The sequence below is a fragment of the Brachyistius frenatus genome, unplaced genomic scaffold, assembly GCF_029030835.1.
Source record: "Brachyistius frenatus isolate BFR_SWC_R1_liver_20210118 unplaced genomic scaffold, ASM2903083v1 Contig_11, whole genome shotgun sequence".
In the NCBI taxonomy this organism is placed as follows: Eukaryota; Metazoa; Chordata; class Actinopteri; family Embiotocidae; genus Brachyistius; species Brachyistius frenatus.
This window is the reverse complement of record NW_027210610.1, coordinates 6,017,894-6,044,666: the sequence shown is the minus strand read 5'-3', so window position 1 is coordinate 6,044,666 and position 26,773 is coordinate 6,017,894. Positions and strand designations below refer to the sequence as shown.

Below are 26,773 nucleotides of genomic sequence, written 5' to 3'. Positions count from 1 at the left end.
CGTCAGGTCCTGCAGCCTTGTGCTGGTGGAGTCTCTCCAGCTGTCTCCTAACCTGGCCAGTCGTCACAGAGAGAGAGAGGGGGGGAGGGGGGTCATGGCGTCGATGGAGGAAGGGCCCTTTGAAGTTGAGGGCTCTGTGTCTATGCAGCTCACCAGGGGGGGCAGAGGGGGGTGGGGGGGCAGCAGAGGTGTTTGGGAGGTGTGAGGTGTGGAGGAAACAGATGGGGGCGGTGAACTAAACCTGTTGAAGAAACAGTTTAGCTCATTGGCCCTCTCCAGGGAGTCTGGTTGTCTCTCTCTCTCTCCCCTTGAAGCCAGTAATCTCCTTCATACCGGTCGCCACACCTCCTTAACGTTGTTAAGAAACAAAAGGTTGAAATAGATCAATGCAATTTAAACATGACAGTTAACAGTCACATCACATCAAATTGACCAATTTAGTTAGTTTAGTGACAGATACGTTTGTATTTATGATTTAATATTTTTTGCCTGTGCAGGTAAAATCCTATTTAGACTTTTGAATATCTTACAGATGTGAGATTGAAACTTCTACAACCAGAACTTTAAGTTCCAATACTCATAATGCAGGTATGCAGCTACAGACCTATAGAAAAAAAAATACCCATCATATTAGTCATCTGATCAATCGTTACCATATTGACCTGTATTGTAAGTATAGTATTATAATTAACATATTTGTGTTTTTGTCCAAGGTCATTTCAATCCAAAGAAAAATATCAAGTAAAATTTCAAAGACGGAGACAGATCTGTTTGTCTTTATGATGGGCCTGTTTGTCCTTGAAAAGGGGTTTTCTGGGACGAACCTGTTCCGTCCCGATCGAGTGTAAAAGGCATTTTAGAATGATTGTAGAGATATGAAGGGCCTTTTTGGAGGTGAGTGAAGGACCTGAAAGCCATATGAGGAGTCCATTAGTGGGTCTAGTGTTGGAGAAAGCCCCCCTGTTCTGATGGTATCAGCGCCTCGGGGCAGGGAAAGTGAACAGAACAAATGCTATCAGGCAACATGGGCTGACAAACAGGATCACTATCTCTGCCCATGAAACTCAAGAGTAGCCCAAAGCACAGACACGCATAATAGCACAGGTCCCACCCCTCCAACACACACACACACACACACACACACACACACACACACACACACACACACACACACACACACACACACACACACACACACACACACACACACACACACACACACACAAGTATATAATTTAGCTCAGGGGGTAGCAGCGCACCTGAAAACTGACCACCACAGACAGGAGTGCTGGGTAGAGCCACAAAGACACAGAGATGATGGAAGAAAAGGGAAAAGAGAATGGAGTAGCAGCCATGGCAGCCTGCTACCAGAGATTTGACCCTGCAGCATATCTGCAGTACAACTACACTCCACCGCGGGCGGATTTTGAAAGAACGGACAGTATTGTGCCGTGGAAACTGGCGTGCCTGCACAGAGCTTTCACTGAAGGTAAGGAGAACATGTAAACTGCATTCTGGTGGGGTTTTTTTTTTGTTGTTTTTTTTTTTTACAAATAATTGTAGTGTAGATTGTCTTTGAAATTTTATAAAAACACACCCCTTATAACAAAACATTTTCTTACCTGCCTTTTCAGCTCCGTATTTCTCCCTACTAATTTGTATGTGAAAGCACGTCTCGAAAGATCTTTGAAACCTGTTTGGTAGAATTAAAGGAATAATCATATAGAATATTAAAAATAATGTAGGATTTTGTACAAAATGGACACGTTTAAATACATTTAAAGGTGGAACACTTGGAATCTATTGAAAACTAATGCTGTGTTTTCAGAGTCAGGGGTTATAATGGAAACAACCTAGATACAGTTTAATCTCTAAAATTACAGTAAACTGTGACACTGTTCACTGTTTGATTAAAGTTATCCTCCAAGTCACATCTAACTAGTTAGATTTTCCTTTAGGTCTTCCTCGGAGAATCACTTTTTTTTTTTTTTTTTCCTGCTCCACCTTTCCCAGGTGACGTGGGCGGGGAGTTCCTGGTGGACATAGGTTCTGGTCCCACCCTGTACCAGGTGCTGAGTGGCTGCGAGGTTTTCAACAAGGTGCTCCTGACAGACTTCCTAGAGGTCAACCGGCAGGAGCTGAGGCGCTGGCTCCAGGACGAGGGGGGATGCAGCCTGGACTGGACGCCGTACCTACAGCATGTCTGCAAGCTGGAGGGTCGACGGTATGGGGGGAAAAAATAATAATCAAAGTTAACAATGTTTGAAGGCGAGGAATATTGTGATCGTTTGGTTCTTATCGCCATCAAATGAAAAAAAAAAATCTCTTTTAACAGGCATCGAATGATTTACAGCATCATGGTTTCCTGTCTTTACTTGTTACTACACTTTTCCCTCATAATTTGTTTTTAAGAGTCATTCTCTTAAAGTGTCATAATATTTTATTATGGACCGGTCATTGAGTGATGACACCTGCTTTTGCTGTGTCTAATGTAACACTAATCAAGTGCCTTGATTGAAAAGGCAATGTAATGAGAAGACATATAAACGCACATTGAGACAGAGTCAACGGCCATCATGCTGGCAGTGACCGTGACCTGCATGCTGCTGCTAAACTGCTAGAATGTTGTCCTCAGTTTAGCCTTTTAGCATGTTGTCAATTACTAATTGTCACTAAATATAGAGGTGAGATTAAAGGCAATGTCATTAGTCGCAAATCAAAGTCGACCACTAAAATGATTGCATTCAATGTTGACGTAGACTGAATGTGTGCAGCAGATTTAATCCATCCGATGCATGCTGAGACGTTTCACTGGAAACCAATCAGTGCAGATAATATACCGTGTCGTGTACTTGCAACAGTTCTCTGTAACCTGATGAGTCGTTTGTCTCTACCAGACCCTCAGCGTGGACAGAGAAAGCTGCCAAGCTACGTCAGGTCATCACAGACATCCTCCCCATTGACGTGCACTGCTCTCAGCCACTGGCCCCCGACGACCTCCCGTCAGCCGGGGCCGACTGTCTGGTGTCCTGCTTCTGCCTGGAGAGTGTCAGCCCTGACCTGGCTGCCTTCACCAGGGCCCTGGGCCACATCCGGAAGCTCCTGCGGCCCGACGGCCACCTCCTGCTCATCGGTGCCCTGGGAGAAAGTTACTACTTCGGAGGGCCTGGGGTAAGGATCCCTGTGGTCCCGCTGAATGAGGCCCAGGTCTGTAATAGTTTGAAGGAGAGTGGCTACACCCTGATCCGGCTGGAGGTTTACACACTGCCTCATGATATGAGGGTGGGGGTTGATGACGTGAGTGGAGTGTTTTTTGTCAAGGCAAGGAAGGATTAATAAGTGGGCGAAAAGGCAAAGAGGGCAAATTCAAAGTGTCAAAGGAAAAATGATCTCCCTGGATAAAAAATATTATAGATTTAAACTGAGTTAAATGCTTTGTTTAGCAATTAAAATAAAATGTGGATTATGTATTGATGCTAATAATAACACCCACACATTTTTGTTTCTGGGAAAAGGCTGCCCTGATTTCGAACCTCAATCAAATAGTCTCTGAAGGAAAGAAATGTAAATGAAATATTTCACTTTATTTTATTGCTACAATTAATTTTAGTTTAATAATTATTTTTTCAAAAGGTGAATGAGTACACGAGACTGCCTTTTGTTTAGCAAAGTACTTGTTCGTGTTAGAAATGTAATTACACGTTGCCTCCTGCAGTTCAAACACAGCTACTACAGCATCAAGAATGTAAAACCTGTTAGTTATACACTCACCGGCCACTTCATTAGGTACACCTGTTCAACTTCTTAAAGTAAATATTTAATCAACCAATCACGAGGCAGAAATGGTCAAGATGATCTGATAATGTTCAAACCAAACATCAGAATGAGTCTCCATTTCTGATGCAAAATTCAGCTACTGGGGTCAAAATTTGACACGCACATCATGAAAGCATGGATCCATCCTGCCTAGTTGAGGCTGATGGTGGTGTAATGGTGTGTGTGTGTGTGTGTGTGGGGGGGGGGGCTGGAGTACCCTTTGAGCATCATGTAAACACTATTATTGCTCATCATGTTCATCTCTTAATCACCACAGTGTATCCATTTTCTAATGGCTACGCTCAGCAGAATAATGCAGCAGGTCACAAAGCTCATATCATCCCCTATTTGTTTTTTAATCATGACAATGACTTCTGAGTCACAAGATTCCAGTAGAGCACCGTTGGGATGTGGTGGCATGAAGGTGCTGCCTACAAATCTGCAGCACCTGTGTGATGCTATTATCATCAATATGGAGGAACGCTTCCAGGCGCATGTGGAATATAAACCACAAAGGACGAAGGCACCTCTGACGGAAAAAGGTAGTCCAACCTGGTACGAGCAAGGTGCACCTAAAGATATGGCTGGTGAGTGTAGATCTGCATATCATACAAAATCATGACATGACATGGTTACTTAACAGTACATAAACAGTATATTTTCATATAGTTCTCTTCAATCTGCTGTTAGTTATTTAAAAAGTTGCAATCAAATTTGGGGTTTTCTAATACATGTATGTGATTCTTTCAATAAAAATGTAATGCTCATTTCATCATGTCCTCTTGTTTCAATATCCAGCTGATATACTGACAGGTAGATGTCCACAATGTAAAAGAAAATTCCATAATTTCACATCTTTGCAGTGCCATGGATCCATCGGTGTGTATATGTTTATTATTTTAGGTGATCATTTTAGTTATTAGTCTAGGAATTTATGGTGTAATTAGAAGCATTGAACACTGGGTGTCGCCACTTAGCCAACTTAAAGCCATGAGCCCAAAAACATATTTTTGTATTTCAATATTGTTTGGTATTTGTGATAATCTACTCAGACCAGCTACTACTTGTACTGTTTGTAGAATAAGAGCAGATGGAAAGAAAAGAAGAATCAAAATAAGTTCTTCACCATCGTGTGTCAGTCTTATTAAACTGGTTTAAATTGCGTTTTGATGATCTTCTGACTTGATTTGCAATTTTGTGGTAAGGAACACAAAATATCTTTAAGATAATAAAAGTGCAAAAAAAACTGTTCAGTATCTTCATTTATTAAATGGTGGCTTTTATTTGCTGTATTCAAACTTAAACTATACAAATGACCAAATTATATATTGACTTCATGTCAGTAAAATCAAATAAAGCATTTTGACTTTCTTTTCTTAGAAAAATATGATTGTAACAATCTCTACAGGCATACAATCACAAAAACACCAGCAGCCTATTGTAATTGTTTTATTAGCAAGCAACACAAAACATTTCTGTACAGGGTCAACCTTCACTCTCTTCATGTATATATTTTGAAAAATAAAAAGTAGGTCCTCTGTCTGTCAATCCCCACCGAACATGTGCTATCCCCAACAGATCATGCTCGTTAATCGCCATGTTACAAAAATCCTGTTCGTAATATTAAACTGTGCTGCATTATCATGATTAGTTGGATTAGTTTGATATGATACAATCTGGTCTACTGTGAGTGAGCTGAAATAGTCTGTAATCCAGCCTCCTTTGATTTCCTTGAACTTGCATGCAATTATTTGAAAGACTGCGGATAGCAAACCTCCAAAGTTATTACTTCAAAGCCCCACAGTTCTTCAGTTAAAGTCCAATAGCGGTTCCTTGTATGTATCATATTGTTGTTTACCATTTGATATAGAGATTCATATCTGTCTAAAACACTCACTCAACTACTCGGTCAGTTTGGTACATCGCCCTAGATACAGTTAAAATTGGAAAATTAGTTACTTGTACAATATATAGAAGTTAAGATATTAGTTGCACGTGTAAAGAGGTGCTTTCTTAAATTTTGTGCTTCTTCTGCTGTCTTCTAATTGTTCTTGGGATGTGTGTTTAGCACCGAAGTCACTAAGTGATACGCCATTTACATGATGTGGATAAAGGAAATTTGAAATCAGATTTTTCAAACATGGACGTAATTAGTCTCAGAATCCTGCTGAATCTTGTTGGACCTTCAAATAAAATGATTTGCTTATAAAAAAAAAAATACCACAGTTCTTAGCAGTCCTCATATTTCTCGTGAAGTGTCTTTGGCTGATTTGAAGTGAGCCTCGGCTTCCTTGGCTCACCGAGACGTGATTTCCTTCACGAGTCTCTGGTTAAACTTTTCCACATACAATGCTCATTGATATTCTGACCGTCTGTTTTCCACATTCAGCTCTTTAGTTGTATGCATGCACACACTCGCAGACCCAAATAACACACACTCATACGTACACCCATGCACGCACACTCACGGTCCATACATGTGCAATGCAAGTCGATTCCTCACTCTGTCTCCATCTGAGCCCGTCATTCTCCCTTTCCTTCCTCTCTTTCTTTGGCCTCGTCTTTGTCTTCTTGGCGATAGCTGAGATCAGCACTTTCTGTTGAACTGTCCGGCAGACCACACTGATCCCTGAGTGGTTTGCTCTCTTCTTTTAAATCTGGCATGAGAGGAATTTCAACACTGTAAGTAATTTCTGTGTTTGGTACAGGTGCCACTATAAGAAAGAAAAAACAAATAATGTTTAAGACTATCCAATTGTGCCCACCTGTCGCCGAGGCCGTCTCATCCCTCTCCTCGTCATGCTGCTCCTCTTCATCAGAAGAGCTGTCCTCTTTGTCCATAGACGTCATGTCCAGGGAGGACAGGTGGGCCTGGGCCATTCTCTGGACCGCTGACAATACAAATCAGTTTCATTAGAATAAAGGAGCAATTTTACACATAGATGGTTTTTAGTCCGCTAATGGACAAAGGACATATGAATACAGGGATAGGTGGATGATGAAAGAGATTATTTATATATGACATCACATCTTAAGTTGATATGGCACATTTGTCAGTTGCTTCTTTAAACATCCAACAGTTCCAGCGCAGTGTTATCAGTCATTTGAAGTTTTGCTTCTGGCCATCTAATTAATGCAAGTTCAATATCTAGTAATTAATAGGTGCAGGAAAGGACACTATAAAGTTTTTAAAACAAGACGGCATCGTCTGCATGTAAACAGGTGTCGACCATTGCTATGTCTGCAATTAAAGGTCAGGACCAGCCTCCAAAAGTAAAGCAACAGTTTGATGGGCTAAAGTAATGAAGATGAGTTGTGTGCCATAATTCCTAGCAATAAGGATGTAACAACCTACCTTTGTGCAATAAAGCAAAGAAATATATGGATATATACATACACCTCGACATCTTTTTAAGTCAGGATTGGAGCTCTCATCCAATATTGCATTTACAACAGTAGGCTACAGGATTATATGAATGGATAAATCTAAAGGATTATATATTTAGATTTAGAAAATTTATGAAATCGTATTGCTTATGAAATTAAGAGCTGATTGTTATGCGAAAATGTCATTTATATAATATATAAGGGGCAATCAAAAAGTGCAGAGACTGCTGCCGTTCGCAGCAGTGGGGGAAGCAACAGGTTGTAGGTGCGTATTTTAAGTTGGGTCCCTTAATGAAGATGAGCACCTGTGTTACAGAGATACGTATGCATTTGCGATTTCAAAATGAACCTCAAACTTTCGCTGAGTGCACATCAGATTTTATGCCAAATTTTGTGTGTTGTCGCATGCAAGATATTTTCACGTTTTCATCACACTGTGATCCAGCGTGTTGTCATGTTGGAGAACCCAAGTTCAGGCCAAAGGCACCGCACTTTTTTGTTTTTCTCTCTGACTCCTAAGAACGTCAAAGTAGAACTCCGTTGACAGCCTTTCCCTGGAGGATGAATTCAGGGTGCATAACCCCAGAAAACCAACATAGTTGTGCTCTTGACCTGATGCACCTTTTATCGGTCTTGGACATTAACGCTCCGCCCCTCTTGAAGTGCAAGTGTCACCAAGCACTCCTCCCTCAGCTCGCCACTTCACTCCTTTAGGCTTCTGAAACCTTTTTAAGGGTCTCTTGCCGGTTTCCTGAGTTTGACACCAAATTTGATGTGCGCTCTCTGCTTAACTCCATGGTGACATCACATGCCGGTCGTAACAGAGGTGCTCATATTGATCAAGCGACGTAACTTTAAATATTTACTCGTGATAGCTTCTCCCTGCTTTTTTATTCACCCTCATGTATCGCACCCAATAAAGAAAACAATGTCGAGATTATAAGCAGCAGCCTTCGTGATTGCCATCTACTAAGATCCAATTTTCACATGACAGATAAAAAAATATATTGCAGACATGTCCATACCAATATATTAATTGTTTTTGTATGTGTTTAAGTTTGTGTGACTCTGGTCTCATCTGATGTGTGTGTGTGTGTGTGTGTGTGTGTGTGTGTGTGTGTGTGTGTGTGTGTGTGTGTGTGTGTGTGTGTGTGTGTGTGTGTGTGTGTGTGTGTGTGTGTGTGTGTGTGTGTGTGTGTGTGAGACCGTGTTGCAGCTGTGTGCCCATCCTATAATCCAGGATGATCCAGCACAGACTCACAGCTGTCTCTTCTCCTAATCTCGCATAACACACATTTTTACACACACACACACACACACACACACACACACACACACACACACACACACACACACACACACACACACACACACACACACACACACACACACACACACACACACACACACACACACACACACACACACACACACACACACACTGTTTTTGGGATGTGAACGTGGTCCAGACAGATATAGGCCACATGGCAGTTGCCACGGCAGAATTAGGTCTCCCAAATTCCTTCATTTTGTGTCACTTGTTATATAAATTAAAACGTATATGTGAAACACGCGCAACATAATTTAACACAATGCATTTACCTTTAAGTGAGGGCGGCTGGTAGGTTGACATGTGAACCAACTTGGCTTTCAACGCTCCATTTTCCCCCAGAACCCACTGCAGAGATAAAACATCCAGATTATGACTCATAGTAAACTGATTCCCACGACTGTACATATTTGTTACATCAGAGGATTTATAGCCCACACTAGCTAGTAAATAGAATATTCCTTGTGTTGTTTTTTAATTGTTAGCATTACACCAGAATGGCAGCGAAAATGAGACAAAACGTTTAATACAAAAGAAACAAAACAATTGTGTTTAACCATCATCTGTATTCAAAGGAAAGAGGAAGACGTTTTGGAGCTTTCTTAACACGAGTCAATAAAAAGAGTGATACAGGAATGAAAACACCGTATCCTAAACTTTATGAGATTTGCTCAATTATACCTGCAATTAGAACTGCAAGCAGTGATATTCGGGCCCTCGCACGGTGCACGTCAGGGATCCAACGGGTCGGGGCCGCGGGCTCCCTGACGTGCAGCGTGCGAGGGACCGCATATCCCCGCTTGCAATTTTAATTTTGTTCTCGCTTCCTGTTGCCAGCAGGGGGCGCTGTGACTACGAGCGAATATTACCATACAGGTGTCTTCAGGGCGGGACTGTTATCAAAGGTGTAATGTTTGAGGAAGGTCGGAATATGTACATAAATGTTACAGCAACTTGTAGTTTCATGGCGAGACGCTCGAAATGGCCGCCAGGCCACGGGCACACCGTTTGACGAAAACTAATTATTTTTGATAACTTTTAATCTCACAGGCGTTAAGATAGGACAGACAAAATTTCAGGTCAGTACGTCAAAGTCTGTAGGAGGAGTTCGTTAAAAAATAACACGTGCGAATAGCCAAAAATGGCGCCTAAATTCAAAATGGCAGACTTCCTGTTAAGTTGAGGTCATGATGCCAAGAGACTTTTTTGTACATCTCGGTGTTATACACGTGTCCAACAAATTTGGTGCATGTAGGTGAAACTAGGTGCCGGAGCTGCAGTTTAGGGGACGCTAGCGAGCCGTTTGGCCACGCCCACGCGCAAAACACATCAGATGTATCGTCACGCTTCGTGAGGTTTCAAGCATCCTTTGACCTTAAACATCAACTTCCTGTGTCACCACGAAACGTCAGACTTTGCCGCATCGCCCCGGCGACGGCCTTTGACGAAGTCAAACGAACTTCTCAACATATCATCATCGACGTGTTTAAGCTTTTCTGATCCGAATTTAGATTCATGCGCTCAACGCTCGTACGATGCGTACAAATGTGAATTTCAAATATTTGAGAGGAGACGTTTCTACTGTCCCAGCAGGCCTCAGAGAGCTACATTTATAATGTGTACATATAAAGTTGGGCAGCAAAGTGCGATCAAGAAAACGTATCTCGTACGTCTTCCTCAAAACACACCAATTTGCCAATTTGTGACTAGTGGATCGGTTTCTGTTCCTTCTCTAAACCTATTGCAGTTTGATGCAAAAAGTATTATGCAAAAACCCCTCCGGGTGTACCTGATGTGAGCCACTGTCCTCGTCAGGTGATGGTGGGTCTGTCAGTCTGAAGAGTGTGGCTGGTGTTGGCCTCCGGCGTCGAATCTTAGCAAACAGGAACAGAAAAGGTGTTTGTTTGTTTGTTTGACTTTGGTTATATCAAACCATGGTGTGTGTGTGTGTGTGTGTGTGTGTGTGTGTGTGTGTGTGTGTGTGTGTGTGTGTGTGTGTGTGTGTGTGTGTGTGTGTGTGTGTGTGTGTGTGTGTGTGTGTGTGTGTGTGTGTGTGTGTGTGTGTGTGAATTTGGGTATATTTGCATGTATCGTGTGTGTGTCATGAAAAACTCCTACAAAAACAGGAAGGGAACAAGGTGTGACTGATTTCCAAACTGTCACAGTTGTTCAGCTATCATCAGTCTTCTATTCAGCATGTCAGGATTTGTTCGGCGACAACGATGCAATGAGAAAAATGCATATCATTACGTAACGGCAAGAGAAAGATTGTTGTCCAGATTGTTCCCGAGTAAGGATTACAACTTGTCATGGATGGCGGCTGGATTATTTAAATGTACTTACTGCATGTTCCCATCGCTTGATCGTAATCATTCCTGTTTTTCAGTTCTTTTGTCCAGCGTGTTTATCTAACCATCAAATATGATGACTACTTCATCATCTTTTTGTCTTCTATGCGAGAGGCAGAGTGAGTCAAAGAAACCATCTGTTATGCAACTGATGAAATGTAATATCTATATCTCAAATTGGGTTTAGTCCCATATTGGAAGAGTATTATAAAACTCAGTTTGCCAATAACAAATAAATCATTCAAATTTATTCAGGTTTTTATTCTCAATATTTCCTTCTAACACAATTTGAGGCCACGTGACATATTTTGCTGATAGCTGTGACATTTCTTTCGTGGAAAGTAAATACATAGAAGTAGAACTGTAATTGTACTCATATAGTTTTGAAGTTCTCTGACTTTAATTATTTTCATTTTAGGTTTATTTATACCGCCAGTTGATATCATTTCAAAGGGAAATGTCAGATTTTTCAATCCATAACTTTATGTTCATAGGTTTATGTTTCTGGGATAGTTTGCAGTTTTCTTTTCAGATTAAGATTTTAAATGCAACATTTACAAGAAAAGACTGTTGTAATTAAACTGCGCCATACTAAATACAGTATAGTACTCCCACCTTGATCAACTACAACATTAACGTACTCCTTATACATAAATGCGTCAACAATAATGATTTAATAATGTAACGGTACAACACTGTCAGGCTCCTTATTGCAAACATTCAGAGCATTTTTACTTTTAATGCATTAATTACATTTTGTCACCAGTACTTCTATACTTTATTTTTTTGTTACATTTTAAAAGGCAGGACTTGTATTTGTACTAGATGTTTTTGTTTGATATCTTTGGTGAAATATGCAATATATTCATCACCGTTTTGTAATGTGTTATGGCAATAACATTGTTGTGAAATACTAGTGGCTGCCAAGCCAATCCCAGCTGAGAGTGTAGGCATGAAACGTGTGGGCAGCTTTCACTCCGGAGTGACTCTTAACTGCTCCTGCTTCCCTTTGTGTGCTGGATTCATACATATTCATCGCTCACACACTAGAATTAAATATGCTGCCATTGTTGGGGAACAAATTTAAATATGAATCGCAAGACATCCAATTAGAGGTCAAAAATGTGTTAACATGAACATAAACACGTGCAGTTTCACACAAACATACACACACACACACACACACACACACACACACACACACACACACACACACACACACACACACACACACACACACACACACACACACACACACACACACACACACACACACACACACATCTCAGGAAAAAGCATGTGAGACCAAAGGACCAAATCACACTGAGCACCTGTCTGAGAGCCTTTTCAGGCAGAGTGACCTATTGTTAGTGTTTTCTAACATTGTACTCAGAAGGTCAAGCACCCGCAATAAACTCAGTATCTTCATCAGGTCCATGTTGTGCAATGTCTGAAATGCCTTGTAAACACTGCTGGTACCTCGGTGTCGCTGCACTGACAGACTGATTTGATCTGTAACTGTTAGTTGGTCATAGCTTTATTTCCTTGGCTATGTTATTCTAGCTCGCTAGATTTTTTGGGGGGTCATCTTTTATGTTATACATTGCTAAGTACCATTCTCGATAATCAAAATATTTGATCAGATTCTGGCACTTTCCCCGCTATACTATCACTTTTTTTGTGTGTGTGACTGCATGGGCCTTCATATCGTTTCAGCTTTTTCAACTATAAGCAGTACATAGAATATATTTTAATAACATTTGAATGTCATCATGTATATATTGCATCACGTATATCTTCTTTGACTAGATATTCTGTGAAATACCCAGGCATTGCAAAACATCAGTTAGATGTTTCTGTCCAGCCTCTCTTAGCACCTCCTCTATGTGCCTTGCCTGAGTGTACACCTTACAGAAGCGCTCACTTAAGGGTATGCTCCCTCCTGTTGCATAAAGGAGTAACAACCCTTGTCTTCATATACCTGAGTGCTAAAAACAGGATCACAGAGACCATTTGCTAATTACCCAAGACATGCCGCAAATCCAGTGTTATAATCATTGATCTGAACACCTCTGTCTTTGACTGTCTGTAGACAGTGTCTGTAAACCCCCGTCCCTACATGGGTGGATTGTTATTGCGTTTGTAATTGCTTCTCCTCTCACATGTGGTGCCCAGAGAAAATGTCTCCTGAGTGGTTCACCAAACTTTACAGTATATAGTCTTTTGGTCTACGACAGCAGTCAAAAAGCAGACACAGCTCCTCTCTTGGCCATGAATTCTTCTGGTGCACGTCCGGTTTCTTTTTCTCCAGTCTCCACCTCTCTTTTCTGTTCTTGAACTGACTATAGTGGCAGAGCTATAATGTTCTCTGATTAGCCTTACAAATTATTTGTGTCACAAATTGTTGTGTGCTATGCTGATTTACCCTGTTCAAGAGAGAGAGAGTTGTGGGTTACTAATTGTTGTGTTATAAAGGTATATTTTTAAGTTATTCGGGGTCCCCTTTCATGCTGCACAATGTTCTGCAGCTTTCAAAGCAGCAAAACAGTCATTTCTATTTTCCATTTGAGAACTATCTAGCCTAACTACAAATATAGCAACTGCAACAACACCACAGAAGCTGCTAGAAGGGGGAGTTTAAGCAGTATGGGAACTCGGTATAGTGCTCACATGGGAAATCATGAATCATGAATCCCTCTCCACCTAACATTCAAAGTTAGTACATTATTTTGGATGCTTGTAATGCACAACGACAGCACTGGGTGGGTACAGTGACCTAAAGAGCCTTTTACCGAAATAACCTATCCACTTAACAATTAAGACCACACACTGAAAGCATAAATCCCTCATTGTGTTCATTCAATGCTTTCAATTTATTCAGTGAATAATCCTTTGGGGAGCCCGATTTGACGACTACATGCTCAAGAAAAAATAAACAAAAACCGCCGTTGACATTTGACCTTTTGTTTTCCAGTGAGTTTAGTTTCTAAAATAGTTTAGAGGGCACCAGAACATTTGAGTTTAAACCTCATTCAAACAGGCAAAATATACATACACTAAAAATAATGCACGGGAAATATGAAACTTCTCATTGCAAGACTGTACATCCAACTGGAGTTACTGTGTCTTCCTCAGTGTGTTTATCCTGCTGCTGCTTTCCACTTTCAAACAGTCACTTTCTCCAGTTTTGAAGATTGATAATCAAACCAATATTCTGCCATCGCCCCACTTTGTAAACAGTTTTAATGAGGTAGAGCGCTGTTTGCTGGGTGTGTCGAATATGACCCCAGTAGAGTTTAGAGCTCTTGGATGTGCTGTTGTAAAAATTTGTTCTTGGCATTAGCTGTCCTTGCCCTTGATTCGGGCCTCAGTCATCCACAGCTAATCTCTTTCATTTTAATCAGTCGCCTCCTTAGCTGAGGATTTTTCTTCCTTTGCTTTACTTGCTTGACTTCTGTCAGCTGTCTTTCCTTTTTTCCCCTCCACTGTTGTCCGAAAATCTGTTTCATTCATTCTTTCACACTTCTTTCTATTTCTTTCATTACTTGTCTCTCTCTTCACCATGTGTTATGACGGTGTTGAGACGGGTCTACACAAGCACATGGCTGACCCCTTAATATAACCTTCACATGAGGCACAATTTAAAAAGTTCAGAAACTGTTCCTGGTGTGCATGAACAGAGTGTTGCACAGCGATGCACATGAAGCAGGGAGACGCGATCATTTTTGTGTAATAATTTGGCAAAAGGACGTCTCGTGGAGGCCAAATCCGATGAGAGGGAGCCGCGGGGAGTGACGATTGTGTTGTTGTGGGTAGGAAGCTCACTCTTTAAGCATGAGTGTTGTCCTGTTGGAGAATCGAAGTGCGAGCGCACCACAGTTCAGGTTATTTGCACCAAATATTTCCCTTGAGACAACTCCGAACGTCCCAGTAGAACTCGGTGTCGACAGTCTGACCCTGGGAGGAGAATTCAGGGCCCCCAAGACCCGTGAATGTCAAAGGAAACCCACATGATCGCGCTCCTGACCTGATACATCTCCTTTAGTCTTAGACAGTGACGATCTGCCCCTCTTAAAATGTGACTGTCACTCAAAACACCTTCGCCCAGCTCATTGCTTCATTATGGAAGCATTTCAAAGGTCTCCACTGAATATTCCCCAGAGTTTGACACAAAATTGGATGTTCGCTGTCTGCTCAAGTCAGTGATGAAATTGCAAAGGCCAATGTAGCAGTGGTCACAAAAATGTGTGTAACACAAGTGCTAATGTTGATGAAGCAACGTCACTTCGAACGCTTTCCCACTGCTCATCGCACATTACTGTGCCGCACTTCGTTCCGGCGCAACTGGAACAGTCTTATACTTTTTGATCGCACCTCGTAGTTTCAGTCACTTTCAATGAGAGGCCAGCAGGGTCACTCTTTCAAAGAGCATCACAAGGACAAGATAACCCAGCAACTGCAACAAGTTGAGTTCAATTATCCATGAAAGTTGTGTGGCTTGTGTCAGTTGAATCTCTTTCCTCGTGACATGACCATTAGGCATTTTTCCTAATCATCATGATTGGAGCCTGCATGGCTGAAGAGCAGTGGAAAGCTATAAAAAAGAAGTGGAATGTTTCTCATGCAGAGTGCCTAAATTATGGATTATAAAACTCACTTTGCAGCTGAATGACTGTTTGTCCCCCTCAGCTGGATTTCTGGTATCGCAAACATTGCAGAAATTCCCTAAACTGCCAGCTGACTTCCTCTCTCTGATTCACAGCAACAGGTGACACAGAGCAATATTAGTTTGCGTGCACTGTAACACTAGAATTAGGGTCACTTTGGAGGCTACAGGAAGATGTATCCCGAGACGTATTATCGTGTAAGAACTCTCCTTTTATTCTTATTACATCCGTGGCAGAAGATTTGGAGTAATCTTACTGGGTCATGAGCTCAGAAAATTGCTTGAGCATCTTCAGATCATGAGCATTTGTCAAAATGTATGTGGGAAGGAGTCTTAAAGGTTCAGTTTGTAGCATATGATCTATTGGATCTCTTGGCAGAAATTGAATATAATATTCATAAATATGTTTTGATAAGTGTATAATCAACAGAAATTAAGAATCGTGATGTTTTCTTTACCTTAGAATGAGCACTTCATATCTTTTACTAAAAAAATAACGTGTTTTCCTGCCCCCAATATACATACTGATGGCCTCTATCAAACAATAGTTACGGAAAAATAACAACTTTTGTATAGTGCAGTGCAACAGCTGCAGCTTCCTCAGCCACCAATTTCCAAAGTTTGAAAATAGATCAGTGGTCCCGCCCCTTCCAGTACATAGCAACCATTGAGGGTTCTTTTTTACTATTATGAGTACACCACCTGGGTACTCAGTGCACTACATGCTTCCATACTTGTCAGTGTGGACACATTTATCTTCTAAAAATAGCAATAGTAAGTACATAAGTACACAAATTGTAGTAATTTTCTAGTATTTTTTTTTGTATCCGTGTGTGTGTGTGTGTGTGTGTGTGTGTGTGTGTGTGTGTGTGTGTGTGTGTGTGTGTGTGTGTGTGTGTGTGTGTGTGTGTGTGTGTGTGTGACAACAAATGGGCTGTAAACAACAGATGTGTGAGAAATATTTGAATGCCTATGTTTTTGATTTATTAGTTTATTTTTCACATACCAGCCTGAAACAAGCTTTCCAAACAGATGCCTGATGAAATCATCCAAATCCTCTACTGGGGAGAAATAAAAATTTCTGACATTGCACCTGGTCTCCCATGAGATTTCCCTCAGGGGACCAGCCCGTGATTAAGCTGTGAACATCTTTGTGTTAAAAGCGGAAGAAGCCTAAAATATCATTTGCTGTAGGTCTGTATCCAAAAAAATGATCTGTTACCTCGGTGACCTTTATGGGCTGTTAGCATTAACACCACACTAAATACACATCTGTATCCATATCCATACTGCGCTGGCCAACATTATTCCTGTTCACACTGCACTATTTTGCAGTTAGTGCCTGACTATGTCAGCATGTTTCACCTGCACTTGCTTTGGGATGACTCAGCATATAACTGATTTTCTATTATTATCTATATCGTGATTTATTTTATGTAATACTCACCCCCTCATCCTGATAATGTGACCTTCTGCATTATGTTCCACATATGAGATGAGGGCTTTATTACTCGGCCACATCTCATTTTCAATATCACAAATGGTGTTTTCTCCCCTCTGTCCTCCTCCAATCCTTTGAAGGGCAGAGAGATGTCTCATCACTTTTAAAGGCTCTGAAAACTGAGGCTGCACAGCTCAGCTTAATCCCAGTGCTGCCTACAGTGTAATACGCAATGTCAAAATACAGAGTTCTGCAAAGTCTTGCTAGACTAGTTATGTAACTGTCTGTCAACCTCTGTGGCAAGGACAGATGCTTCAGATGGAAAGTGACACACACTTCTTTGTAAGTCATGATCAAAGTTGGAGACAAGCAGGTCTTTGTCATTACTTTAACCAATATAAAGAGGCAGACTTTAAGTCCACTAACCAACTGGAAACGCCCAAAAAAAGAAGTGTTTACAAAGAAGCACAATAACTGCTGTTCATCAAACAGGCTCTGTCCCCAGTTTGACCCCCGCCTTTCACACTCACACACACACACACACACACACACACACACACACACACACACACACACACACACACACACACACACACACACACACACACACACACACACACACTACTACTACTACTACCAGAACCACTATCATGATCCGTGTAGGCTGCCCCATCACACTCCCTCGCTCTCACCATCTCCACCTGTCGCGGGTCCAGCTGGGTGGGCACGGTGGAAGGCACGGAGAACTGGATCTTCCTCCTCGCGTCCTTGTCCGTCTCTGCGGGAAGCAGCGGGTCCATGGCATCCAGCCCGTCACCTCCACAGACAACCGCGCAAACGTCCAATTTAGAGTCCAGGCGGAATCAGCTCGACTGCCCGTGTGATCCGTACGACTCCCTTCACGCCCAGCTCAGCAGTACGTGGGAATGTTTGTTGAGAGAGATAATTAATTTAGCGTTGGTGAGTGACCAGTGGCATCGCTCTGTCCCGGCGGTCCTCTGGTCTCTGGAGCTCCGTCTGACAGCTTCCTCCCCTCTCACGCCTCTTTCTGCCTCCCTCCCTCTCTGTCTCTCACACACACACACACACACACACACACACACACACACACACACACACACACACACACACACACACACACACACACACACGCACGCACGCACGCACGCACACACACTGCTCGTAGATGTCTCTTTCTCCCACTGTGTCCACACCACTGACCTGTGTTGCGTGATGAGGAAAGGAAGAGGAGTGAAGGTGGGGAGAGGGTGCCGAGGCTCTGTGATGCTTTCAGTTGCCGTCGGAAACTTTCCGCCCCTGTTATTCAAAAGGGGCCCAGAAAGAAGCCAATTCCCCCCCCCCCCCCCGAATCACTAAAGAAGATTCAAAAACTGCAGACATGCTGTTGATGTCCCTGAGTTGTAGTCACTATCAAAAGTCTAAAGAAAAAAGTCTAAAGAAAAATAAATAAATTGAATACTAGTTTCAAAAAAACTAAACAGTAAAATAACTGACCTTGAAGGCAGCATTGAGTCAGAGTCAGCACGACCTGCTTTATTCATTTATTCCGTTATAAAAGACGGAAAATATCACGAACCATCATTGCTACTGTTTGCTCTACATCATCTTCTTGGCACAAGTGAACTAGGGTCGTTTATACAACCCAATCTGGCTTGTTATGAACTGCACAAAACAACAAACCTTAATGTTCCTTCCCTTCAGTGTGTTTGAGTTTCCTGTTTTACTTTGAAGTCACTCGCCTCTACTATGTGATATATTTACTTCCTGTCGTTGTGTTTTGTCCCTCCAGGTGTACAAATCTGTGTCTAATCAGCCCATCATTACAGTATAGATTTGCAGGGGTTTCTCGTTAGTGGCCCTGCCTGTGGATGTCTTTTGCTTGCTCCTTGAGTTTTGTTTTTAGGTTCACCTACACTTCATGTTCTTCTTCCCCATTAAACTGGGCATAACAAAACCCAAATCCTTTCAGTGGACCGCAATACTATGCAATTATAAGGTAATTTACTGCCTGTGCTGTAGGCCTATCCATTTTTGGATGAGGCTGTTAAAGATGAGTGCAATCAACTCATTCCTCCTCTGATTATGAATATTTAACAAAGCTCTAGATCCACTTTTATCACCAAATTATCCCCCAAATCCCTCATTTCTATACTATACACATCTATGTGTGTGTCTTATAGTGTACCCCTGCAAAATGCACCTCTTCTTTTTCCAATGCCCGCCCAGCGTATATCATACTGCAAATATATGAGATATAGTAAGTTGGAAAATCCATTGCCATGGTAACAGCCTTCCTTCATAGTGTTTGAGTGTTTGCAGTGCAGTAAACGTTGTGTGTGTGTGTGTGTGTGTGTGTGTGTGTGTGTGTGTGTGTGTGTGTGTGTGTGTGTGTGTGTGTGTGTGTGTGTGTGTGTGTGTGTGTGTGTGTGTGTGTGTGTGTGTGTGTGTGTGTGTGTGTGTGTGTGTGTGTGTGTGTGTGTGTGTGTGTGTGTGTGTGTGTGTGTGTGTGTGTGTGTGTGTGATTAAGCAGGAGAGACGGGTGAGGTAAGAGAAGACAAATGCACGAGGAAACCAAAATAAAAGCGAGAAAGGAAAATATTATATTGTAGGAGGATTAACAATGTATTGGTCTGCTATTTTTTTTAATTTCAAGGCTTTATGATGGGGGTTCTTGGCCATGTGTACACACAAGTAGCTTCACAGTGTTGTAAATGTATTGTACATTCGAGGAAGAAGAAGAGGGGAGAGGAAGAAGCAGGGTCTCGACGAAGAAGAGATTAAAGAGAGAGATGTGAAACAGGCAAAAAGTCCACATGACAGGAGACAGAAGTTTCATTACTGTGTATTGTGTTTACTCAGAGACATTCACAAATGTTCGTTGTCAGACGAATTGCTGCTTTTCCTCATGACTTGACAACCAGTCCATCTGAGCTCTCTTGCAGTTAGATTAAAGGACCAGCCTCGACGCAGAGACTCCCCATGTTTGATCCCAGCTCCCACAAGCCCACAGCTTCACCCTGTCCTGAAGTGAACTTGAGGATGGCTCTGGATCTCTGCCAGCTCCAAAACTCGGGCCTGCCGGAGACTGTCTTCAGATGAAAGGTAAAACTTTCCACCTTGAAAATTTAAAACAGCCCATCTGTGGCTCGGTTCAGTTTCAGCTCAGCTCTTGTCCTTGAAAAATGAGCATATGTTTGTGAGCGCTTTTCAACACAGCATCACACCTGGGAAAAAAGGTGAGATGAGGAGTTGGCAGTATCTGGTGTTTAAAGCTGAAGAAATATTTTCAGTGGTGAGAGAGAGGAGGTTTGCTTATCTGTAAATTACATAACATCCCATGTTGCAATCAATCGCTCGTATAGATTTAAAACGGACAGACCTAAAAATAAATAATTTACAGGATTATAGTATTATGACCACCAATAGATAAATTTACTGTATAATCCACAAGGTTGTTTTGAATAATAATGCTGTCTGCCACTATGTCGTTTTTTAAACCACCACAAGGAGGTGCCAATCTGCCAGCAACAATTAATTCCTGAGGACTGACTTCTGTATTACACATTTAAACAGCTTTATTCTGCATTTACAGTTAAAATACTGCAATAACCACTATATTTAATGTGACTTTAAATGAATATACTTTTATATCATATTTTTAATAAGCCTCAATTCATTGACACTTTGTAGCGTGGAAAATATCCTGCAAAGAGTGATGTATACTGGACATTTATTATGAGCACAAACAAAACCCACCACACACTATAAAATGAAAAAAGTCTATTCATATCCTTTTATAAACTAAGCAAAAATAATAGACATCATTTTGAGTGCTTCTCATCGAGACCATCATGTACTAGCTTTTTACTGCCAGCAGATGTCACCCACATATAACTTGAAAAGACACATTAACTGAAAATCCCCGGTGCTGTGTGAACTCATCCATGCAAATTATTTTATAAGGTCACTAATAAAAAAAAACAACCTAAGACCAGTTAGTTAGAACAAAACTCCTGCTAAACTTTACATGTTCCTCTTTAAATGAAATCACTCAAACCAGTACCATAAATTTTCCTCTCTGGGTTTGAATAATTAAAGCTCTTTTTGTCATTCATGGCTGGGCAAAAAACATTTATGAGGTCACTGTAGATTTAGACTGAGCTGTGGAAAGAAGCACATAATGACTTTTGACATAAAGAGAATATCAAGATTGCAGAACAAAATCAGCATAATGAAAACAATTATTTGCCTGAGAAACGGATAAGTCAGGTCCTCATTATTCAAATATCCATATGGTGTGTATAATTCAATGTTAGCTATTCAATATGATATGAAATGGGAAACGAACCGTAGATTTTTGGTTTTTATTGCTTTTGTACCTTTATTGAGAAATGTACAAGCCCTGAAAATAAATGCCATTATTGCAGCATGCATCTTAAAAAAAAAGAACCTGTGTACCTATTTATCTTAAAAAATAAAATAAAATGATGTTATTTGAAAATGATAACGATATGTTTGAGTTAAAGACTGAATTACAGTAATCAAATTAACTGTGCTTCTAATTCATGCTGACTATTCTCTGGGATACCATGTTGGGGTATGGCCCGATTCTAGGATGGCACGGCAGTCACTATTAGAAATATTGTGATTTTGTCCTTCATGCAGTGTGCTTGTTTCGTGGAAAATGGAAAATTTACACATTGGTGAATAAACTGTGGCTCAATATCATGATGGTGATGATAAGCCCGGTCCCTGTGGGTTTTTACTCTTCTTCTTCTTTCCTCATGTCTTGCCCCATCTTCTGGCCCTTCTCTGCAATCTGTGCCTCTGCCACCTTTGGCACCAATCCGCCCACTGGCACCGGTGCCAAGCCTGGCAACCCAAACCAAGACGCTCTGCTTAGCTCAGTTCAATTGACTCGTTTAGGCAATTTCACCCTGACTCTGATCTTTATGGCCGGCCTCTCATTCATCCCAAGCCTTTGTGTGGACAAGCTATGGGTTTTCTGTCTGTTGAATTTATTGTTGTTGGAAATTTGGGGATTAATAGCGTTTAGTTGTTCCCTTTTGGCCTCTTTAAGGTATTGTTTCTGATTGTATCGCTGAAATAGTTGATTAGTTTTCCCCATAGGGCTTATGTGGATTATTTCCATCATCAGGTTTTACACAATCATTAGCCCTTAATCCAAGGAGTGTCGTTTTTCTTTAGCCTAATACTTGAATGATGTAATTAAAAAAAAAAAAATTAAAAAAACATATATATATATATTACGAGGCTTACTATAAGGGGATTGTTTTCCTAAATCTTCTATATGAGATTAACCCCGTTTTTTTTTTTTCAAAGATGGAGGCTAACAGAGGCAGTTTGAATTCAGTAGGGTTTGTCTTTTTGCATCCACTCCTTATTCCATTTTCTCTTTCAGTTCAGTGACAGATGGCGAGTCCCTCTCCCCCAGGGGAAGCCAGTCTCTGTGAATACGGCCGCATGTCAATCACCGGCTCTCATGTGATGGCTCTTGCCAATGACGTGCCAGCCATATGGGCCTGGCATCAGAGCTGGTATGTAACCCACCCAGTCCTGCCTCTGAGGTGCCACACGGCTCCCTCCACGCGTTTGGGCTGGGGATAGCAGCAGCAGCAGCAGCAGCAGCAGCATCAACAGCAACAGTAGCAGCAGCAGCAGCAGCAGCAGCAGCGAGACAGAGCAGGGTGGCAGGAGAGGAGAGAGAGGTGTGAGAGCAGAACACAGCGCCTCGCCTGCACAAGCATCCGTGCAGGGCGTGTGGATGCGATGCCCACCCGGAGAGAGATGGTGTAAACAAACCCGCTTTGCCCCGTCACTGAGCTCCACCACGGAGGTAGGTTACACGTTTCCAGTCAATGTTAGACCACCAGATATAGATTCAGATTTGTTTTTTTTGTTGTTGTCTTTGTGATAATGCCTCTTGCAGCTACATTGAAGGGAATATTAGGCTTTCAGCGTCAGATAAAGATAAATGTATGCATTAAACCTGTTTTGGAATAGGGGACTTTTTCCTCTTCGTTCTCTTTCATCTTTAACTGCAAGCGATTTGATCAGATCATTTCGTCTTTAGGTGCTTTATTGATGGTCTTTTCGGAGATATTGATCTATATATGTTTACTTTGATAGATTTCGTTTAAATAAGTATAAATCCAAATTGATCCCTATAAGAGAGACCCTCCTCTGGCTCCTTTGCATTCATAATTAGAATTTTATTGTCTTTGAAAATGAGCACTGGGGCGTGTGTTTTATTATATTTTAATTTGTGTGTGTGTGTGTGTGTGTGTGTGTGTGTGTGTGTGTGTGTGTGTGTGTGTGTGTGTGTGTGTGTGTGTGTGTGTGTGTGTGTGTGTGTGTTCCCGCACGACGAGCGTCAGAGCACTGTGGGGGTAGAATTCTCCATAGAGATGCATAGGCTAATTGACAAGGTATTGGTTGGCATTAATTACATTGTGCTTACAAGATTAGAAAAAAAATAGCCTGCGTCCTTGGACTCCACGCGCACAGCTGAGCTCGGATCCTGGAAAAATCTGTCAAGATTTTGGGAATGTTACAGCTTTTATATCCTATTGGCGTTAAATTAAAACATTTTACACAACCTGTCTGTTCAGCCCGAATTATTGGTCAATGTGATCCCATCAATCAAGAGAGAGAGACACTTTTAATAAGGAAGAAAGATGTCAATGAAATAATAAAAAAAAAAAGTCCTGGCCACTATAAAACACGGTCATTTTCTGTCAGAAATTAAATTTTTCGTTTAAACGGACTAAAGTTCAAAAGAGGAAAATGTCAGCTACGAATTTTCTGTGGCCTGGAAAGGTGTCCAAAATAAGGTTCATGAAAATGCAGTGGGTTCCCTAATAAGACTCTGGTCCTAAAGGCATATTTCAATATCGTTTTCACTTTCTGAAATTCAAACAGAATCTTCTCCAATGGAGATCATTTGGACAACATCTTTTAAAAGAGAATTTAGACACAAATATTTTGGATCTCGTGGTCCACTGTGCTGGAATTCCTCCAGGATGCTAATTTATTGGGCAGAGGAGGGACCCGCACCCATCTAGTGAGTCCCTGGGGGATGAGCTGAAGCAGGCCAGCGCCGCTCCCTGTGCCGGGCTGCTGGAGGGGACAGACGGAGGCACATGGAGACCGAATAGAGAGTCAGACTGTTGCTTTAAACCAATGATATAATACAATTTTATATAAAAATGAAAAAAAATAAAATAAATAAACTTAAAAGAATACACACTTAAAAGAGAATATTTCTAACAGAGAATAATATCAGATAAATAAGGTGGAAAAAAAAATATCGATTATACACAAACTCCTAAGATATTGTATATTTGCATATTTTAATGCTTCATCTTTACATAACCAATACGGTTTATCCAAATAGCCTAGTTATGATCAGGATTCGTATCAGACTACAATTGTTTCCATAAGCTGATAAAGGTTTGCCTTTATATTAATACTATAAACTGCCTTTTGGGCTGTTGTCGCCTGGATGTGGGGCCTATTTGACCAACTCTCCTCTATAAAATGAGAGAAAGGTTGCCTTTTTCGTGTCTTCGGAAAACCAGGATATCGAACAGCTGGAAGACGTGAAAAACAGGGGAACGGGAATCAGTCTGGCGAAGCCTCGGAATTAAATGTTAACTCTAATTCCACAGGCCGTTGCCATTGAAAGACAGTGAGGGGATATGAACTGTAGTCCAGTATCGAGACTACGGCCCTGTGAGCGCTCCAGTGAAACAGGTTCTCTGTCTTTGCAGGGCGCCTGGGTGCGTAAACAGTCCATACTGTCCAGCTGACGTGTTTGCCTGTCTTGCAGGTTGCTTGCCACGATGTTGAGCCGTCTGTTTAGCGAGGTGCTGCCGGACGTCCAGAGGCTCGCGGCTGACTGGGTGGAGGACGACGAGAACGAGGGATGCAAGGACAAGGACGAAGGGCACGAGCCCTGTCACCTCGAAGACGATGAGCTGGACGAGCCGCTGGAAGGCAGCAGTCGAGCCGAGTCTGAGATGGCCGGCGACGATGATGATGATGATGACGATGAGGAGGAGGATGATGAGGCCGAGGAAGAAGAGTGCGAGGACGAGAACAGTGGAGACAAACCCAAGAAGCGTGGCCCGAAAAAACGTAAGATGACGCCGGCTCGCGCGGAGCGATCCAAAGTACGTCGAATGAAGGCAAACGCGCGGGAGCGCACGCGCATGCACGACTTGAATTCTGCGCTAGACAACCTGCGCAAAGTGGTGCCGTGCTATTCTAAAACCCAAAAACTGTCCAAGATAGAGACTCTGAGGCTGGCCAAGAATTATATCTTGGCCCTTGGGGAGATTTTACGCAACGGAAAGCGTCCAGATGTGGTAGCCTACGTGCAGATGTTGTGTAAAGGCCTGTCCCAGCCCACCACCAATCTCGTGGCAGGCTGCCTGCAGCTCAACACCAGGAACTTCCTGACTGAACAGTGCACAGACGGAGCGCGATTCCACATGCCGAGCTCTCCTTTCTCGGTGCATCCCTACTCCTACCGTTGTTCCCGTCTCTCCAGTCCCCATTACCAGCCCGGAACCGGTGCGCTTAATATTCGGGGCCAGTCCTACGGCTCCGGGTATGATGGTGTGTACCCTCCAGGTGGGACGTCCCCTGACTACAACAGCCCGGACTACGAAGGCCAGCACAGCCCACCCGTATGCCCGAACGGCGGACTCGCCGGGAGGCAGCAGGAGTCCTCAGAGACAGACAGGAACTATCATTACTCTATGCATTACTCCGGACTGAGCACGTCTCGACCAGGCCACAGCTTACCTTTTGGGCCCTCGGGAGCGCGCAGTGGTGGTGCGCACTCAGAAAACATTCCACCTTTCCATGACGTGCACTTGCACCATGACAGGGCACCCCCATACGAAGATCTCAATGCTTTTTTCCACAATTGAGCCCATTCAGTGGTCCAATCAGGCTTATTGACTTCATAATGACAATCCTAGAACGTCTAATGTTGTTTGGGAAAGAAGAGCAGCTCCTACAAGGATGAAAGATGGAAGTGGCAGAACGAGTCTTCTGATTACCTTCTGTATTCTACTGATGTCATCCCTATACTGTTGTACATCCGATCAAAGTGTGTCCAGTATTATCCTGTATGCAGAATGAGTGCAATTGACATAAACAATGTATAGGCCAACATGTTATGACACAAACAAAAGAAATAAAAAGTGTTTTATAATTGTCTGAAATGATCGAACAAATCTTTCTTTTGAACAGCAGGGCAGCATTCACTCACTGACTGTCACTTTTATTGAATTAGTTAATACATTTAAAATGAATACTTCCGTTAAATAAAAGCTTCCACACAAATAAAAAAAAACCTTATAATATCATCAGAAATATTTTCTGCTGACAAAGATATTTTTTAAACGAATTGAACAAAATATGGATAAAGGTTTCAACAGGCGTGACAAAACATAGCTCGACACATTTTTTTTGTCTGTTTAAATTAAACATTAAAATCGCTTCTCGCATGCTTAGCATATGCCCTTTAGGCTATTTCCACTCATGGCTGTGAAGTCTAAACTGTCAACAGATGACGTGACTATGATGAATGTAATTTATCTTAACTTGGTTTACTGGCAAATACATTTTTAGCTCTTTTTTGTTTGTTTTGGTTTTGCTTTATAAATTCAGAATTTATATGCTACGCTTGGTTAGAACCAATACACACACACACACACACACACACACAC

At 41.9% G+C, this 26,773-nt stretch overlaps 3 protein-coding genes across 4 annotated transcripts; 2 read left to right on the top strand and 1 right to left on the bottom strand.

Annotated features, from left to right (window-relative positions):
* The first annotated feature begins 1,314 nt into the window (after positions 1-1,314).
* Positions 1,315-3,546, top strand: LOC138616729 (phenylethanolamine N-methyltransferase). The gene is made up of 3 exons (XM_069691248.1): positions 1,315-1,489; positions 2,014-2,224; positions 2,898-3,546. Exons 1-3 carry the CDS (start codon positions 1,315-1,317, stop codon positions 3,334-3,336), a joined length of 825 nt encoding a protein of 274 aa, XP_069547349.1. The 3' UTR covers positions 3,337-3,546.
* A 1,703-nt stretch (positions 3,547-5,249) lies between these two features.
* LOC138617115 (protein phosphatase 1 regulatory subunit 1B-like) lies at positions 5,250-18,208 on the bottom strand. Of its 2 annotated transcripts, none has more exons than XM_069691837.1 (5): positions 17,681-18,208; positions 10,323-10,406; positions 8,806-8,881; positions 6,582-6,707; positions 5,250-6,473 (listed from the first exon to the last, which is right to left on the bottom strand). In XM_069691837.1, the coding sequence occupies exons 1-5, from the start codon at positions 17,786-17,788 to the stop codon at positions 6,340-6,342; spliced, it is 528 nt and encodes a 175-aa protein (XP_069547938.1). In that variant the 5' UTR covers positions 17,789-18,208; the 3' UTR covers positions 5,250-6,339. The 2 variants fall into 2 exon arrangements, with proteins under 2 accessions (XP_069547938.1, XP_069547939.1); XM_069691838.1 differs by lacking the exon at positions 17,681-18,208 and adding an exon at positions 10,877-10,991.
* Positions 18,209-22,590: 4,382 nt separating this feature from the next.
* On the top strand, positions 22,591-26,266 carry LOC138617079 (neurogenic differentiation factor 2-like). Its single transcript, XM_069691749.1, has 2 exons — positions 22,591-22,866; positions 24,862-26,266. Exon 2 carries the CDS (start codon positions 24,875-24,877, stop codon positions 25,967-25,969), a length of 1,095 nt encoding a protein of 364 aa, XP_069547850.1. The 5' UTR covers positions 22,591-22,866; positions 24,862-24,874; the 3' UTR covers positions 25,970-26,266.
* The last annotated feature ends 507 nt before the right edge of the window (positions 26,267-26,773 follow it).

Coding starts and splice junctions, on each gene's coding strand:
- LOC138617079 (XM_069691749.1), top strand. CDS start 24,875: ATGTTGAGCCGTCTGTTTAGCGAGGTGCTGCCGGACGTCCAGAGGCTC.
- LOC138616729 (XM_069691248.1), top strand. CDS start 1,315: ATGATGGAAGAAAAGGGAAAAGAGAATGGAGTAGCAGCCATGGCAGCC. Junction 1,490..2,013: donor GCACAGAGCTTTCACTGAAG/GTAAGGAGAACA, acceptor CACCTTTCCCAG/GTGACGTGGGCGGGGAGTTC. Junction 2,225..2,897: donor TGCAAGCTGGAGGGTCGACG/GTATGGGGGGAA, acceptor TGTCTCTACCAG/ACCCTCAGCGTGGACAGAGA.
- LOC138617115 (XM_069691837.1), bottom strand. CDS start 17,788: ATGGACCCGCTGCTTCCCGCAGAGACGGACAAGGACGCGAGGAGGAAG. Junction 10,407..17,680: donor ACCCGCGACAGGTGGAGATG/GTGAGAGCGAGG, acceptor CTGTTTGCTAAG/ATTCGACGCCGGAGGCCAAC. Junction 8,882..10,322: donor AGGACAGTGGCTCACATCAG/GTACACCCGGAG, acceptor TTATCTCTGCAG/TGGGTTCTGGGGGAAAATGG.